This window comes from Brachyistius frenatus, unplaced genomic scaffold, assembly GCF_029030835.1.
Source record: "Brachyistius frenatus isolate BFR_SWC_R1_liver_20210118 unplaced genomic scaffold, ASM2903083v1 Contig_47, whole genome shotgun sequence".
Lineage (NCBI taxonomy): Eukaryota > Metazoa > Chordata > Actinopteri > Embiotocidae > Brachyistius > Brachyistius frenatus.
In genome coordinates, this window is record NW_027210646.1 from 1,999,572 (window position 1) to 2,017,991 (window position 18,420).

Consider the following 18,420-nt stretch of genomic DNA (forward strand, 5'->3'; position numbering starts at 1 on the left):
GCATAGATGTATGTGATCCATATTATTTATAGCTCAGGAACGTCCACTGGGATTGTAATGCTGTTCGGCGTCTGTCATGCTACAACAGAGGACAGTTGGGTGAATGTAGCTTGCAATTAGTGACTGTAACATCATGTCAAGCCAAAGGGTTGCATGATGCGTGATCAACATTTAATCACGGCATTGATCTGGCAACTTTTCAGAGAACAAAGCAAACCGGCTGGCAGGAGTCACTTTGAGGGACACAGTCATGAAAACAGGAGAAAGACCTTATATTTCTGTCACTGGTTCACTGCTCCGGTGAATCTGATCATACAGGGATGTTTAGCATGCCACCAACACACAGTTACTCTGTTAGCAATAAGTGACAGTGGCCCTGAGGATGAGTAAGGTGACTTCTGCCCTTTTGCTAATGAGCACCTCTCCTCAGGCTCATTTAACAACATTGACTGATCCATGAGTTATTCCTGTTGAATGCCGCAGGAAAACAGTCACTATTCCCCGATGGATTTTTTTTGGGGGGAATATCAGCCTATTCACGTGGCAATGCTCTGCGCTGTCGTACAAAAGAGTTAATGTAAATAGTGCACGGGCATCCCCCTCATGCAGCTGCAGATGAGCATCAAGTGCGTAGAGGCAGAAATGGAGAAATGGGAAAGCTCCATAGAAACTACTGAAATAAATTCGACAGCTTGTAAAAATGACGTAACAGAAAAAGTCAGAAAACAATTCAAGCTCATCTCTAAACTTGCACTTTGTGTCACTGAGTTGGAATCATAATTTTTCACCCACTCAACAACCTCCAGTCGCATTCACAAATGATTAAGATTTTTGGAAGTTCAAGAGATGGATATAATGTCTCTACAAATCCTTCTTGAAATATCAGTGGTGCATGACTCGCAGCCCACAAGGGAGACAAACACACTTCCAATGCGTCTTCGCTGCATCTTTGAAAAGGCCAATTTGTCACTTGTCAGAGCGCATATTTTATTTGAAACAATTTTTTTTTTCTGTTTTACTCTTTTTTTTCTCCCCTTATGTTCTTCACGGCTCATCGCCATCAAATCAGTTGGTGACAATTTAAATTGCACTTAGTGACTAAAAAGCCCTCTTGTCTCTTCTAAAGCATGTGAAGGGTATGTTATCAGGGCTGATTGCTCTCTTTTTAAAAGCCACATTTTCACACTCAATGAGTGGTCATTAAACTACACTATATGTCTATACATGAAAATTATGACTGTTTTAGTGCATATGTCTTATATAAGCATGTTTTGTTTTACCAAAATAATGTCTGATTGACCAAATTCTACATCCTTCCTGCACTGAACAAGTCCCAAGAGGAATTAATGGCTTTCTGCATTCATTAAGCTCAGTATCAGTCTAATTATGCGCCACTGTGCACCTTATGGGCTAATTAACGAGAGATCGATAAGGGCCCTGGATGCCCCTCACGTAGGGGCCCGGCGATCAGCCTCCTCATTATTGGAGCTGCACCGGAGCTTCAAAGAGGATTTCTCAGGCTCTACCCGAGGGGCTGGATGACACATTAGGCTGCTGGTTTGGCAAAAGTTGGTGTTTCTGCTCCTCTCTCTGTCAGTGTGTGTTGGGGGGAAGCTGATTATAAACATGTGAAAAATACCACAGGCTGCAGAAGAAGATGACAAGCTATTTAAAGGGCTCCACAAGTCATGACGCCCAGTAGAGATTTAACATGAATGTGAGGTGAAAGACTGAAAGGACCTGTGACAGCACAAATTTAACCTTAATGCATTCACACCGCATATATAGTGTAGCTGTCTGGTTACTGGCTGCTGAATTTAAAGGAACACCTCAACCACTATTTTAGGGAATCGGCTTATACGCATTCTTGGGGAGATTTTGAGTAAAAGATTGAGACCACCATGTCTCTGATCTTTTCATTGGGCGTTCAGCAGACAAGTCTGTTTTACTCTACAAATGTAAATCCACATGCCATCCATTCCCCAAGCAGATTATGGCCACTAAAAGATCATTGTGGATAAATAAAAACATATCAAAAAAGGTAAATTTCCATTAAATGAATGAAATAAGAAAATAACAACTAAATAGAAAAGTGTAAAATAGGACAGATAACAGGTTAAGATATTGTTATGGATAAGCATGTAGAGTGATCTATTGCTCTCCAACATGTTCTACTTAAACAGCATTGTCAGTCTTCAGTATGATAGTAAAGCTATTGATAAATGGACCACAAGTCTTGTGAAATGTTTTAATGGATCTTTTCATTGATAATCTTATTTTTTCTGGCTTTATGCATTCTAAGATTTCCTGCTCTCAGGGTATTAAATAAAATGAAAAGCTGTAGGAGGCCTATGAGACTTCAGAGTAGACTGAACTGAAGGCTAGGGTTAGGGTTGTCTATATTGAGCCAATTTAGCTGCAGGCCTGTCCAGACCATATGCAAACGGTTAGATCGAGATTGCTGACATCTGCTACTAGGGGAGCTCCTATCTGTCACTCCAGCGGTGATTTGAGGTGCCATCTTCCATGAGCCTTTAAGGGACACAGTGTGGGTGTTTAGAGAGTGAGTTATCAACATCAATATCATGATCTGTGTTTGATCGATGCCAAAGGTAAGAAATTGGCCTGTTTGGGATTCAGGAGAATGTTTGTGGAAAAAGGGGGAACTGCTTTTGTACAAAGTGCCTGATTTAAGAGAAGCAGAAGAGATGACAATCAGGCAGTTAAAATTTATGTTTTGGAAATATATAAAAGGAGATCATCTGCATAGAGGGAGAGCTTCTGGACTGGACGGTTCCATGTGATCCTCTCAAGGTTATGCTATACAAAGCCAGATGGATAACACCATGTCCACAGAGAAGGTGGTAGTGATAGCTACAGTTTAGCAGAGTAGCTCTGGTGCTCCACCTTAGTCTACACAGGATACATTAAGGCGCAGTCTAGAGCAAAAGGTCATCAGAGTTTTGACAGTGACTACTTTGTGCACAGAATGTAGGAAAATACACTTGAAGCATGAAAATTTTACTTGGCTCACATTTATAGGAGTGTTAACATCTGTGAAGACAGCTCGGCATATCGGTTCTGTCAGATGTGCGGAGGCTGACGCTGCTGAAACACTTTCTGTGTAGACAGGTCTTAAGGGCTTTATAAGTTGAACAGCAGTGGAGAAAAAAATCATTCCTGGCCTGTCCTGAGCGCAAGAAGAAAAGGCAAATATGGAAGCACACAGTAGGTGAATTCAATACATTTACTTTCATAAAATTTTCTAAATGAAATTTTAAAACAAGGCAAATTTACCTAAAATGAAACATAGATAGCCCACTGTGTCTATCAAAGGCCTCTTCCTCACTGAATGAGTTATTTGGGGAGAATTAGGAGATAGGAGGAACAAAGAAATGCAGCTGATTACGGAAAAAAAATCAACCTAGTGTAAAGCCTTGGCCTTTCGAAACAACAGGGTATAATACCAAAACCTGCAATACACTGACAGACCACAACACCGTAGAGAGTCATTGTTATTGTTTTGTGTTAAAAACGGTTTCATTTAGAAAAAGAAAACCTCCTGTTTGGGGTTGGGCACAAAAACTGCTTGGTTAGGCAAAATCTCCCCCAATAAATCCACGTCCCTCTCTCGCAAACTTGAACGCTTGTCTCTAGAGTGAAAATCAAATTTTTTTTGTCCAACCAACAACCAAACGACGTCTGTCACATGACATTCATCACATGAACTGTGTGATATGACATGCGTCTTATTATGCGGAGGCAAAGCCAAGCAACACACTGACACAATACCCTCTAGTGGACTGGCAGGTGTATTACACGTTTTGGAGTAATACTGGCCTGTTGGAGGCAGACAGCTGCTTAAAATCATTTGAACTCTGACCGAATGGAGATGATGATGATGGGAACTGCAAAATGGTGCTGCGTCTACACTCTAAATCCAGACTGATTATTAATGCAGGCAACAAAGGAAAAAGTACCAGCTGTTGATAAAGCAGAAGAAAAGCTTTGTTAATCCACTTCTAATCATTCACACTTTGTTTTGGCAAAGTTGTGGGGCAACTTGGAGGCTTTGGCTCAACAGGGAACAGGGTGTAACCGATGATGTCACTGTGATAAGCCCCCACAGTGCTGCTGAATACCAAACTGAGGGACGACCTCTGTAAGTTGCCATGACACCAGGCACTACCTAGCTCCGTCTGCTTCCAGTATCCAGCTTGGAGCCACTCCAGCACATACACACTCGTACAAACACATACGTAATGCACTCGCTTGCATGATCGTACACACACACACACACACACACACACACACACACACACACACACACACACACACACACACACACACACACACACACACACACACACACACACACACACACACACACACACACACACACACACACACACACACACACACACACACACACACACAGTAGTAATGTGGAATGATATCTCAAGGACTCTCCCCTCCATGCCATGCTGGGTCCAGGAAGCAGGCCAGGTTTTGGGGAGCTGAACTGTTTCACTTGTGTCAACTGGATGAAGAGGGGATGCACTTCCGTTAGACCAGAGCTGTTTTTTTCTGCACACCTGCAAACAGGATACCTGGTGTGTCCTGGCTATCAGACAGCTGGGTAACACAGGTTTATCTTTGGTGCTCTTTTGTCATCTTTTAAATGAAGAGATGCAGCAAAATAACTGTTAAATGTAAGTCTTGTTGATGCCCCCCTTCTCCCTGCAAAAAGAAGAAAAAAACTAAAACAGATGATGGCGTTTATCTTCTTCCTCCTCAGAGTGTGAGTTACCACGCGGTAGTTTGGGAGCAGCAGGTAGCTATGAGGCATTGCTCTTTGCCAAATGGTGTTTCCGTCCCAACCCCGGCAGATCAATAAAAGCTCTGACCTCAACTGTCAGCCAACTAAACTCTGTTCGCAAGGGGACGCTTATTTCCCTCGCACTGTGGATACAGGAAGTACAGGATGTAATCTACAAAAGTGCCTAAACCTATCAGCCAGGTCATGTGGATTTTACATTTTTTGGGGGGGTTGTGAACGAGCAGCCTAGGGTTAACTTGGACAGACAGAGCCTTTTTATTGATTCCTGCCTGAGAAATCATGTCACATGAAGCTGTTGTTTACCTTGATGTTTACCACATTGGTGGATCTATAGTTTCAGTTTGTGCTGAGGGAATACTTTTGAGCCTCTTATGGGCCTCTGTGGTGCATGTGAAATCAAAAATGTATCCTCTGTAAGCTCAGTCACCTCTTTTTCTTCCCTGTAGAAAAGCAAACATCACCTTGTAAAACATACAAAAATACATCATGTTCTTTAATGAGAACAGACAAAAAGATATTCCTTTAAATCCTGAGAAAATGATAAAATAAAAATACAAACAAATCCTTCTCTATCCTCCAGCCAAGTAGGTCAAAGAATTTTATGTAATAATACAATGACTATAAATACACAAGCAAGCTGTCAGCAGCTAATCATATCTGATTTTATGCCCGCATGGTGCTGACGAGATTATTTTGCTCACTTATATCTGAGCTTGCAGCACTCTCACCTCTTCTTTGACGCTAACAGGTCAACTTTTGGAAGGAGAAGGAAGTTTCAAGCTTCGGGCCAATTTGTGCATGAATGAATGACGTCCTTTCTTTTCCCCTGTGATTCATGAATCACAGTGCCCACCAGTCAATAGGTACCACTCAGCTCTTTGAATAACCAACATTTCCTCTGAGAAGAAAAGTACAAAAGCAATACGGTTGTGACACATAAAAAACTGGAGCTTTTGAAGGAATCAGACAAATGTGACATTGTTGCTGCACAGGCATATGCACTCTATAAATATTGCTACAACATGCAGCCAACATGCGGTCTCTGTGGCCCTTTGAATAATGCAAACCGCTGCTCCTGTTGGCGTCCATCCCTGCATTGTGAACCTTTATAAGTTGTGTTCATTCATAAAAAACAGAAAGGTGCTTAAAGTCTATTTATATAGCAGTCATTCTTTAAATGTCAGGATTTGCTTATAGGTTTCCAGAGTTGGCATTTCCTCCCGTATCAAAGAATATTTATGATATTATACAAAGAATACATTCAAAAACTGTAAGGGTCTCACCTGTTGCAGATGCAAATAAATTATTGATGTCATGGTGAAGGCTGGTGAGGTCAGAAATATGTTAATAGATCATTCAATACAGAATTAAATAATTTTGTCTTGTTTTGTTTGTTCTTATTCAACTTGTATTAAACTATGCATCGTCTCTTAGGCAGGAAACAAAAACTAATCACAATAATGAGGTTGTGAACTAAGCTTCAAAATAAAAGGCAGAGATTAATTATAAACAGGATCAAGCAGGATGTCACTATAGTCTAAAACTGATTTTTTTTTATTACATTGCTTAAACAAAGACAACAATTCAATTTGTTTTTTAAGAACATTTTAAAATGAATTCCTGATTAACAAGATACTTTATATTTCTCATTATATTATACTTTCAATAAGCTTTACTTCAAACTCAGGTAGGACTCAGTCAGTTGCATAATGTCGAAGTTGTCGGAGCCTCAAATGTCATTTATTTTCAGACACGTAAAAGAAAAAATAGGATTGAGCTCTTTTAGCTGAAGCTAACAAATAAAGAAAAATCAAAACCTTCAAGGGTTTTCACATGAAAGCAGCTATATGTTATGGAGAGAGCTCTCTCTAACTCTTATCCTTTAAGCACATTTAAAAGCTGTGGAGATGCAGACACTAAAAGTGGGAACGTCTTTGCTCCATGGTCACAGCCCATAGAGAACTTTATCCGGCCTGTGCTGTGTATCCTTTCATAAAAGAGACGCCACAGAAAAGTAATCCTGTTGGGATGAATTCAGCCTGGATCAAAAGTCAGCAAAAAAAACAACACAAGCACAAGAGGCCAGTCAGCTATAGTCGGTGGACTGTGTTTAAATTGGGTGATATTAGACGATATATATCCACGTCACAGAGGACCTTATAGCCTTCTCTAAATCATGACAGGGACTTTGGGCCAGTAATTACGCATTTCCTCCTCACATCTCCAAACACAGCATCACTTGTGACCTTATCTCTGTGCCTGTCAGAGTGTTAACATTCACATGGCAAGTGTGGCGATGAATGTAATTACTGGAGCCCAAAATAATAACAGCACCGTCTTTGAGCAACCAGCAGCCAGTCAATTGTAATATAACCCACCCCCACCCTCCCTCCCTTCTAACCCCCACCTCTTCCAAATTAGAGGAGATGTGGATAAAAATAGAGTCATTATAGTTGTCGGTCTATGGGAGAAACCCATACAGAATACATTGGAGAGGAGGGGTGGCATATTAATAATTCAGGGAATTTAATCTCTCATGAAAACACTTATAGTAATCCTATTATAAAGTTTATCACAGCTCCAGAACTTTAAAATAATGTGCAGCCGTTATAAGAGTCACATCACAGAAAGTCACAGAGGAAAACATAAATGGAGACTTTAATATATTTCTGAACTCTTTAAACAAAGTGTAATGGAATAGAAAAGCCTTCAAAGTCATTAATCTTTTATTTTAACTTTCCATTTAGGGTTTTTGAAGAGTTCCCACAGGTTTTGTCACTGGTGTAATTTTTATATTGTTGGCTACTTCAACAAGCAGGAGTTTTCACATAATTACTTGTGTTTTCTTCTTTCTTGTTGGGAGGCAAAATGGACCAACATTTCCGCTGCACCCTCTTCAGTTTGCAGAGAACACCATCCAATATAGATATGGCGATTTGAAATGTGGAAATTAAAGATGAATTCAACTCCATTTTTGGTTCATAAAACTGAGATTGAAAGCTAATTCTTAACCTCCAAAACAGCTATTGACAAATCACCACCCAGTCCAGCCAGTGGCGGTTCTGGAGATGTCAATGGAATCACATGATCGCTCACATGTTTTGTCACCTGCTGCCTTCAAGGTCAAGAATGAACTGCCAGTCTTTGGAGCCAACATGACAAAGAGTTCTTAAAGAGTTTCAAACGTTAAACATGGGGCGTATACGACCTTCCTCGAGTATGTTTATGTCGGCAGATATGTATGTTGTGTATGTATGCATGCGTGTGTTCTTTGTACTACTGTACTGCATGTGCTTGATGGTTTTTTTTTTCATTTAAAGCACATTAAGTCCCCGCTCTCAAATGTGCTCTATCAGTAAAGCTGCCTTCTACTGATGAAGATCATGTGTTATGATCACAAGCTGCAAATAAGGAGTTTGTCAAGGATGTTTTGTCAGACAATATTACATTTGTTTTGCATGCACAACTATATAATATATTCCAGAAACATTTAGGTAATTCTTAAAGGTCTTTTCAAATTCATTGCTTTTTAACTTCTAATTTAAATATACAAATTCCTTAAAGTTTCCCTCCAAAAAAAAAACGTTTTACTCCGTGTTACTTCAATATAAGTAACAAGAAGTTCGACACTAAAGCACTGTTTTCTCATTCATCTGCTGATGGAGAAAAAAAAATGCTCTGCTCATATGGGATCTCAGTTTAACAGTTAAATTCACGTGTAGTTTTGTCACATCACAACTAAACTGGAAACCAACCATTGGTCCAGTATGCAGCATTCACAATTACGACATCTTGAAACCTTCAGAGCATAAAGACTGAAAATTGACTCATTGAAGTAGGAAGTCAGCTGAGACGGGCTCCAGCTCCCATGTGACCCTGTTCAGGATAAAGTGGGTATAGATAATGGATGGACGGATATTCAGATCCTTTATTTAAGTAAAAGTGCCAATGCCGTAAAGTAAAAAATACTAGACAAAAAGTTAAAGTCCCACAGGAAGAATTCTTCTTTATAAAAGCAGATGTGTGTTTGCAGCTCGTTCTATTATCTATTGTGTCAAAAATTTTGAAAGTGACTAAAGCCGTCAAATAAATGTAGTAGAAAGTACAGTATTTCTCTCTGGGTAAAAGTATGAATTGTATGTTATATTTATTTAGTCATATCTTGCGTTTTTCTGTCCCTGCTTCATAAAATGTCTCCCACAATCGTTTCATGCACTTTCAAGGTCTGTTATTATGCACACAAAGAAATGAAACGACGTCGCCCTCTTGAGTTCCGAGCTGAAACTTCCACTAACTGTGACCCGGAAGCAGTCCCGTGTGTTTTTCCTGGTTTCACACGTGGGGGAGCTGGCGTCGAAGCATTGGTCAACATGGCTGCGTGCAGTGTGGAGGAGCTGTTAGCCAAAGCCGAGCAAGATGAGGCGGAAAAACTGAAAAGCATCTCCGTCAAGAAAGAGCTGGACCTGGACTTCGACGTCGGCAACTTGCTGGCCTTTGACAAAAACCGTATCGAGTCCCGGGACTTCAGGGAGCAGAAGAAGGAAGACTTCCTGCGGTCGTTAGCTCGCGACAACACGCAGCTCCTCATCAACGAAATATGGAAACAACCCACGGAGAGGGTCGAGGAGGCTGTCGTGGCCAAACTACCGGACCCGACCACCCCGCTGCCCAGAGAGAAGCCGCCTCCGAAGCCCAGGCCTCCGACGAAATGGGAGCAGTTCGCCAAGCTGAAGGGAATACAGAAGAAGAAGAAAACTAACCTGGCCTGGGATGAAAGTGCGAAGGAGTGGAGGAGGCGCTGGGGCTATAAGAGGGCCAACGACGAGACGAAACAGTGGCTGATCGAGGTGCCGGAGACCGCAGACCCGAACGAGGACCAGTTCGGCAAACGCGTCAAAGCCAAGAAGGAGAGGGTGGCCAAAAACGAGTTCAACAGGCTAAAAAACATCGCCAGGGCGCAGAAAGTCAAACTCCCAGGTGTGGGTCTGACCCCCAAAGCCCAGCAGTCCAAAGACGAGCTGGGCAAAGCTGCGACCGTGGCCAAGACCTCCACGGCGTCCCTGGGCCGGTTCCAGGACCGCCTGCCCAAAGAGAAGCCGGCCAAGAACTCAGGCAAGAAGAGGAAGTTTGAGCCCCTCATCGGTGACTTTTCTAACGAGAGGCAGAAGCAGCTGGAGCTTCTGAAAATGCTGGGCAGCAAGAAGCCCAAGCTGGACATCACCAAGGCCGTCAACAAGCAGATGAGGGAGGAGGACAGAGAGGAGGCTGCGGCCAGATACAAGAAGGGGGCAGGGAAGAAGGGCCGTAAAGGCAACATGTCTGGGAAAGGTGGGAAAGGTGGGAAAGGAGGGAAAGGAAAAGGAAGCAAAGGGGGCAAAGCCGGAGGAGGGAAGAAGAGAGGCAAACCTGGGAAGCACTGAGGACTCTGCTGTCCTGCTACATCTGTGTGTGCCTCGGTGAAAAGCACTGGACTGGACATTCATGATGAAAAATGAACTGACTGTCTGGTCCACCTGAGAACGATGGATGACACAGTCCAGGACATGTGTGGCTCCTCCCCTTTGTGTAAATTAATTTGACTGTGTGTGGATCCCAGCATTGGTGGAAGAGAATGTTATTATTCCTGTAAAACACTTTACAAATACACTTTAATACCGCAGCCTGAACTGAAAGTGAGTGATTGTCTTTCCTGCTTTTTTTGTTGTTGTTGTTGTTGTTGTTTAACTCGATGCAGAAATGATAAAGTCAACACATTTGTGTCGGGTAATACCAAGTGTTTTGGTTTTTTTCTGATAATTATTGACAGAAAATGACTATCTTTCACCAGCTTCTCAAATGGGAAGATCTCCTGCTTTTATTTCTTCATTATCACTTGTAGAATAACATCTTTTTTTTTGTGTTTGTTGTTGTTAGTTGAGCAAAATAAGCCACTTGTAGATATCACACCGAGTTCTGGGAAACTGATGGACGTTTTTTAGAAACCATTTTTTGACCATTTATAGACTAAATGATCAAATCTGTTATTTATGATATCGATCTAGCATCTCTTAATGCGGTTAGTGTTGCTACTGGTTGATCAACTGATTGACCATCGAATAGATCGTTTGCCAGAATCACAACGTTGTGTGTTCATCGCTGCATTTAATCAATATCACAGAGTAAACCACATACTTTCCTTCAAGATGAAAGAAAGCTGACCTCCGACATGATGAAACATATAAATGAAAGACAAATTTCAAATGTTAACAAACATTGATTGGCAACACTGCCTGCAATGGCCTAATACACCCAGATTATTCAGGAGTTACATCTATATACATTTACATACTTGGTACAAAAGGTGAAGTATAATCTCTGTCTCTGAATAATTGTCTCCTATATTTCCATGTCACCCAACCATCTCGTATAAAATCGGGTCATTTGAAATAAAACTGCAGCAACAAGCTCTGAAGACAAGCTCAGACTTCCAACAGGCAGGTCAGCATCCGATCACGTGTATTATTAATGAAGCAGTGGTGCAGGTTGATGCTCCGATGTCTTAACTTTTTTTTTTGTGCGTGTCGCATCATTTTTCTGATAACTGCCCTCGACAGACAAATGCTCGAACCGTGAGCGACTCGGCGATCATCTATTTTTCTTCTTCCCAGAAGTGGGCACCAGACCGGTTTCTCTAAGCGGCTTAGCTGCGGTTCTTGGTTATGTAAAGGCTTTTGGTGTCTACTCTGGAGGCTTCACACTGAATTAGGAGCAGTGAGAGGTGGAACAGATAGCCAGAATTTGCACCTCAAGTGTATTTGAGCACAAGCTAAACCCATAAAACACTTTTAGAGTGTGACTTTTCTATCATTCGAGTCGAGTCTTTAAATGGGGATATTTGGCTCTCTGCTGCAGGTATTTTCATGTTCTGCCTGTTTCGAAAGAGTCGTCTTAGATCCAGAGGGGGGGAAAGTCTATTGAAGTTTTTCGCTGGAGGACCAAGGCCAGAGATAATGAGATTAATTTAGTCTCATCCATTGAAGTGTTTTGTCTTTCCAACAGTACACAAACACACTAATTCTTGTTGAGTTCACCAGCTAATCCACGACCCTCCTGACAGGATTTCAACCTTATTTCCTGTTGACGTTGATTGTGATTAATCAGGGGGAAAAAAGTATACGCGTATTTGTTATAGAAATAGAGTTGATAAAATCATTCTACATGTGTCATCATCTTGCATTCAAAGCCATTTTTCATATTGGTTGGTGGCTGCTTCTAATACTCCAGACATGATTGTCCGGCTGAGTGATATCTGCTGTTATTGATGGATGCTTTTTAATCCCTGACACAAGCTCACAACCAAGCTCCACCGCACCCCAGAGCAGGAGAGGGGAGGTGGTGGCGGGGTTTCAATCACCATCTGTTGAGCAATCCGGTCGCAGGCCCATTCATCTTTGTCCCTGTTCACCCAGGCCACTTGGAAAGTGGAACACAGTCGATAATTCTCAATCAATCAAGCTCTCATGATGAGGTATAATTTGAATTCTCATTCACGTCCAAGCGAGCGGTGACAGCGGCCTCTAAACTCCTCTCGCATGTGACCAGATGGTCAAAGAACAATAGACGGGGGGCATGAAGAAGGGGTGGTCAAGCAAGATCTCTGGGAATCACACCGCCTTTTATCCTAATGCTGAGCTAAAAATATTGAAAACATCTGTATCACGTAATCTTGAAAATGAAGAAAAAACCTGCTTGTTCATTAAATAATCACAAGCTTTTTTTTTTCTTTTTTTTTTTTCCATAAACTAAGATAATAATTGTCCCCCCCATCCTGTGCGGCACCGGCCTGTGTGTGTGTGTTGTACTCTGAGAAAGATGTGTTGCTGTTTGTGTCCAGCTCCGGTCGGCACTGCAGTGGATTAGTCAGCTGCATTTATTTAAAGGTAGTGCGGAGAGAGTGCAGGACTCTTCGATCAGTGTGCAAGTGTCAGATCTTCAAGATGCAGCGCATCTACATGCACACCAATGAGCACTTTGAAGTCTTCACCACTGTCCTTGCTCCACAAGGTGAGTGCAATCATATCTGCAGGGAAGTGTGGCTTCGCATGGCATTACAGACATTACAGATGGTGAGAGCATGGTATGACTTTCAGATGATAAATGAATGGGGGGGGCGTAGATTTTCATTTGCTGAAGGATGTAGCTGCAGAGATACTTACATGCACATGCGTTAAATGTAGAGGTGTTTTTATGCATATCTGCCATTGTGACAAATGTTAAAACTAACATTTTATGCTGATTCATGTCCACTCTTAATGGTTAACAGGGAGGTATCGATACAGAGCAGGAGCTGAAAAGGCAAGTTCTCCTTCATTTAAATATCCATCAGTATAAATCTAGATCCTTGGCTCTATTTTGTTTATTTAGCATTTATCTAAGAGATGAAACAGAAAACCAAATTCACAATTTGACTGATGGGGCATGAGTGTGAGATTGATATTATGAAAGGCAATACCAATCAATCAAAGTCAAATCAATTTCCTGCAGTTTTTTTATGAGTTTAATTTGTGTAATTCCTCTGAAAAACTTGTGCCATATTTAGTTAGAACACATAATGAAGAGTAGACCCAGATTTAGGGTTTCTATTTCACTGCACAGCAGTTAATCCTCTTCTTGACACATAATCCTCTTCATTCACTGAGTCTGACGTGCAGACTGCTAAAAGGATTCCAACATTTACTAAGTTGTATCATTACCACAGAAGACAATGCAACAAAAAAAAAAGACACTAGATTTAGTGTGAAATTGTATTGTGTATGTTGCAGTGTGAGATAAATAAATCACAGTAAATGTGACTGTAGCTCTCCCTCTGTCCATTAGATGGTGGTGGTGCACAGCTACAGGCCCCACTGGCCAGATGAGCTAGTGCTGTCTCCAGGTGACGTCATCCTGGTGCTGTCCAAACATGAGGAGAGGTGGTTTGGGCGGCTGCAGGATGGGCAGCAGGGCTACTTCCCCGCCTCATGTGTGATGGAGCTGGGCCAGGTTGGTTGGCTGGCTGACTGCTCAGTAATGCAGTGTGACTCAACTGTGCTGCTGCTGCTGCTGCTGCTGTTGATACTGCTTAGGGTGTGAGGGCAGATTATACTTTCTATTCTGCACTGTTTTTCCTGCATAAACACATTACTTACTTGATCCAATTGAAAACTATAAGTACTGCATATTTAATCAGGGATATTTAGGGTAGGTTAGGTTAGGTTAGGTTAGGTTAGGTTAGGTTAGGTTAGGTTAGGTTAGGTTAGGTTAGGTTAGGTTAGGTTAGGTTAGGTAGTTACTTTATTAATTAATAAATTCATTCATTCATTCATTCATTCATTAAGTAAAGTGGTACTTCACCAGTTTTACACCGGAAGTTATATTTACTCAAGGCTTGTAAGATAAAGATTTTCATTACAAACTGCATTAAAAAAACAGAGTGGTCACATTTGGAAGAGGAGGGCATTTAGGAGCCAGAGAAGGTCTAATAAGACGCATCACAAGATGGAAAATGTTACATGCAGGCTTTTTGGAGATTGACCCATGAATCCCAGAGTCTAAAAATCCCAATATATCTGCCTCTCTTTCTCTACTGAGTTTAAATATTCTTTTTCAATTTGCATTTTCCAAATCCACCAAAAGAATATGAAACTGTGGCAGTGACTTGTAAAGAAATACTTGGATGGGAACTGGCTCGCGATGTTAGACAAGAAGGTGTCAGTAAGTTCTAAAGACTACAGATTTGAAAATGAAAAAATCTGGGGGTGTAGAGTTGGAAAGGGGTGAACTCTGTTGTGCTTGTCGCTTCATGCTACATCAGCTGCTACTAGCAGAACACATCTAAATCTCTGATGATACTTGGCGATTGAGCTGCATCGTACCAGGATTTCATTATCATTATCAACATCATTATTTAATTGTCCATTGTGGATATGACAACATTACAGTTGTTAAATTGGTGAAATGCTGTTTTGGAAGCCTTAATAGGAAAACAAAAACTTACTGATAATGCTTCTAAAAAATTTCTATAAAGCTTTGGTTTCAATTAAGTTTGTTTTAATGTATAGTATGCATTCACTTGATATGTTATGTGGAGTTCATTTTTATTTGTCTCATTTGAATTAGAGGGAAAAGAGCTAATATAGTGGTTAAGACGTGTTTATTTTTAGGACTGAACGTCTCAGATCTATTTCTGTCTTCTCTGAATGTCTGTTGAAAGAAAGAAATTAAAGCAAAACAAAATCCAAGTGTTTGAACTGACTACTGGGATTGAAGGTAGGAAAAGAGTATCAGAACTGCCTCTGATACAGACAGTAAGAGAAGTGGTGTGCAGGTTATTTCAGGACATCAGTGGGACAGTTTTAACTCAGACACAACATGTCTTCACTCTTCAGACAAATCTGCCTCCCAAAGGCCTTCGAAGGAGTCTATCTCTGAGGACTTCAGCTGGGGACACTGAATGCAGCAGATATGTGAAGTAAGTGTAAAACACAAACAGCAAGCATATCAATAATTACATGCATCCCCCCACAAAAGTGCCTCCACATCATGCACACGCAGCATCCGGCAGATGTTCCCCACATCCCCCATCTCCCAATCCCATCCCACTGCTCTCCGCCCAGTGCCCCTGAACAGGTGGCCCCTCTCGTCCCTCATTAGTTGACAAAGCACACTGATTACTAAGCCCCCTAAATGCACACATGCACAAATGCACGCAAGCTATAGTCAGTCCCCTCTCACTGTGCTGCATCTCATTAGGGCCGAAGAGCAACGAGAGGGAAAGGAAAGACTAGTATTTTATTTAAAAGAAGGATCTGAAACGTTTCACAGCACGACATGAGAATTGTTACGGCTTACCGTCAGATATTGAACATTTTTTTATCACGGCAGTCAATTACGCGACGTGCAAGAGCTTTCCGATAGGGCACTGTATTCCTGATGCAGCCAAAAATCGATATCATATTTTACAGGCCGCCACTAAACTTTGCCCACACTGACGCATACACATCCAATAAACACACAGCACACAGCCCTCGTACAGCGCTGTGCCTGTCTTGTCTGCTAGCGGTGGAATTTGGGTCATAAGGAATAAACAGTGCCTTTGTGTTTGTTATTTCCTCTTTGTCCCCCAGTGGACACATTCTGCAGGCACTCAGGAGAGGGGGCAGAGGAGGTAGAGGAGGAGGTGGAGTGGGGCTGGATGGGAGCCAGGGTGAGCGCAAGGGCCCCTTCCTGGTGCAGAGGCCCCAGGTCCCTCCGCCTCAGCCTCTGGCCTCCCAGCCCCCGGCGCATAGATCTCCAAGCCTGCTCAACAGGATCTTTTCCAAGTGCCGGAAAAAGAGTGAATGCCAGGGCGCCACCAATGGGGCCTTCGAGGGCGACTAAGAAGGCCTTTTCTTTGTCCTGGGTCGCGGAGCCGGGTTCACGTTGGTGGGGGGAGTAGGTGGGTAGGCAGAGGAGGTACTGAAATATGCAAAGACAAGTCTTGAACATCCTGACGTGGGCCGCATTTGTGCCGTACATCAGGTATTCTAGACTTTGCTATATTTCTAGCAGGAGGTTCAGTGGAAGCACCCCAATTAGTGATGTCACAGAGGGCGTTTTACCCATTACATCTGATGGACAGTGCATGATGTGACATCACCAATGGGGGCATAGTTACAGGTGCAAAATGCCAGAAAGTTTGAGTGTACAGACAGAGAGCTGAGCAGTTGGTCCTTTCTGCCCAGTGTTGCAGCATGCCCAGATCAAATGCCAGGCTTCTGCTTCGGAAAATTTCACTTACTCTAATCTTATGTGCAACAACTTAGTAGCAATCGGTGCATCACCGTGATCAAATGTAGGCACTACAATCATGCTAATACTCTTACCTCTTGTTTGTTTTGTCAGCCATTTTTCTTAACCTCATTCACTCATGTGATTTGTGGATATGTATATATGGCTGCTATTATTACGAAGATGATGATAAAACCAGCGAACCCTTACTGGCTAACGTCTTTTTATTTCAGTGGAAACATGCCTCAGTATATGACTCAATACTTAATCTCCTGTTCATTTTCCTTTGAACACATTGGGCCTCTCTCCTATTTAACAGAGCTGGAGGAAAAGAAGAAGAAAAAAAAAAAACTCTCTCAAGCGAAAGGAAGTGTGATTGAGGCCGGCTGGAAGTCTTGCCAGAGGACCAGGGACTGTGCCTGTTGCCCCGGCAACACCAAAGCAGCTCTCAGAAGTCGCATGTAGTCTTCTTCTGTGGTGCCTCCCAGCATGACCCTGTGACGGGATCGCTATAGGGTGGGCTGTAGATTACGTCCTTCCAGAGGACACAAACAGCAAAAGCAATCCTAACCTTGGCCTTGACCTCCGTAGGGAAATTCACCACTCCTCCCCCCCCCCGCTGTTTGATATTCACTGTTGTATAATCCTTTGTAATAAAGGCTGTAGGAGGCAGTCACTCTGGGGCCAGTGTTTGGGAGGCATGCCTCGCACAGGGACGGGTGTAAATGTTACAAAGAGGGACAGCTCCACTGGACCTCTGAGCAAACTCCGATTCACGAGGAGAATATTTGAGTGTGCCTTTCCGCTGCCGTTACTGTTACAGCCTATCTCAAGCTCGGCCGCTGAAGTAATTATTTAGAATACCATGCATGCTTACCTCTGAAATTTGATCTTTGAAAAAGTTCAAAGTGACGTAGAATGTCAGAATATTAAGGATAGAAATGTGTTCCTCCCTTAATGAAATGTACAGTATGCTTGTGCATGAGCAGGAGGTCTATGGAAGGAGAAATGTCACCAGTCTGAAGCTATGAGCTTTATCCGCTGCAGGTGTTCCTGCAAAACATGACAAGTCCCCCCCAGTCAAATGTGAGTCTAACTTACCTCACATGGCGCTGACACACACACAACAGTGGAAACAGTGACCTATATAGGGCGGAAAGGCCACAGTCCAATTTTAACACACACACACACACACACACACACACACACACACACACACACACACACACACACACACACACACACACACACACACACACACACACACACACACACACACACACACACACACACACACACACACACACACACACACACTCAGGGCTGTGGACTCTCCCGCCTAAAAGCGTCCTATCCCTGCTGTGTTGTGTTGGGTGTCTTCTGGGTGGTGGGGGAGGAGAGGAGAAGTGGGTGGATGGGGGGCAGGGGGGATAACAGTGTGCCTGCCAGATGACTGCTCTGTCAGCTCTATAATGGGCTGCCATCTGCTGTCTAGCATACACAAAGGCAAACAGTGTGCGTGTGTGTGTGTGTGTGTGTGTGTGTGTGTGTGTGTGTGTGTGTGTGTGTGTGTGTGTGTGTGTGTGTGTGTGTGTGTGTGCGCGCGCTTGCTTATGGGTGTGTGCTCGGAGAAAAGAAGGCAGGGGAGAATTGGTCGGAAGCCTGCAGGCTCTGTTTCATGTCTTCAGTGTACGAGGTAGAACCAAAAATGGACAAGCACATACCTTGCCAAGTCCAATACAAGCTGACTGTGATTAGAGATATTGAGGGGGGCAGACCGGCATAGTGAAATG

The 18,420-nt window shown here is 42.6% G+C and overlaps 2 protein-coding genes across 3 annotated transcripts; both read left to right on the plus strand.

Moving 5' to 3' along the window:
- Positions 1–9,186: 9,186 nt before the first annotated feature.
- On the plus strand, positions 9,187–10,506 carry rrs1 (ribosome biogenesis regulator 1 homolog). Its single transcript, XM_069703664.1, has one exon. The coding sequence runs from the start codon at positions 9,211–9,213 to the stop codon at positions 10,258–10,260; it is 1,050 nt and encodes a 349-aa protein (XP_069559765.1). The 5' UTR covers positions 9,187–9,210; the 3' UTR covers positions 10,261–10,506.
- A 2,203-nt stretch (positions 10,507–12,709) lies between these two features.
- On the plus strand, positions 12,710–18,006 carry LOC138623777 (SH3 and PX domain-containing protein 2B-like). 2 transcript variants are annotated; one of them, XR_011311102.1, is made up of 6 exons: positions 12,710–12,883; positions 13,143–13,174; positions 13,697–13,861; positions 15,247–15,329; positions 15,985–16,295; positions 16,947–18,006. XR_011311102.1 is itself a non-coding variant. In XM_069703466.1 (5 exons), the coding sequence occupies exons 1-5, from the start codon at positions 12,817–12,819 to the stop codon at positions 16,235–16,237; spliced, it is 600 nt and encodes a 199-aa protein (XP_069559567.1). In that variant the 5' UTR covers positions 12,710–12,816; the 3' UTR covers positions 16,238–16,938. The 2 variants fall into 2 exon arrangements, 1 of the variants encoding a protein (XP_069559567.1); XM_069703466.1 differs by lacking the exon at positions 16,947–18,006 and having other exon boundaries at positions 15,985–16,938.
- The last annotated feature ends 414 nt before the right edge of the window (positions 18,007–18,420 follow it).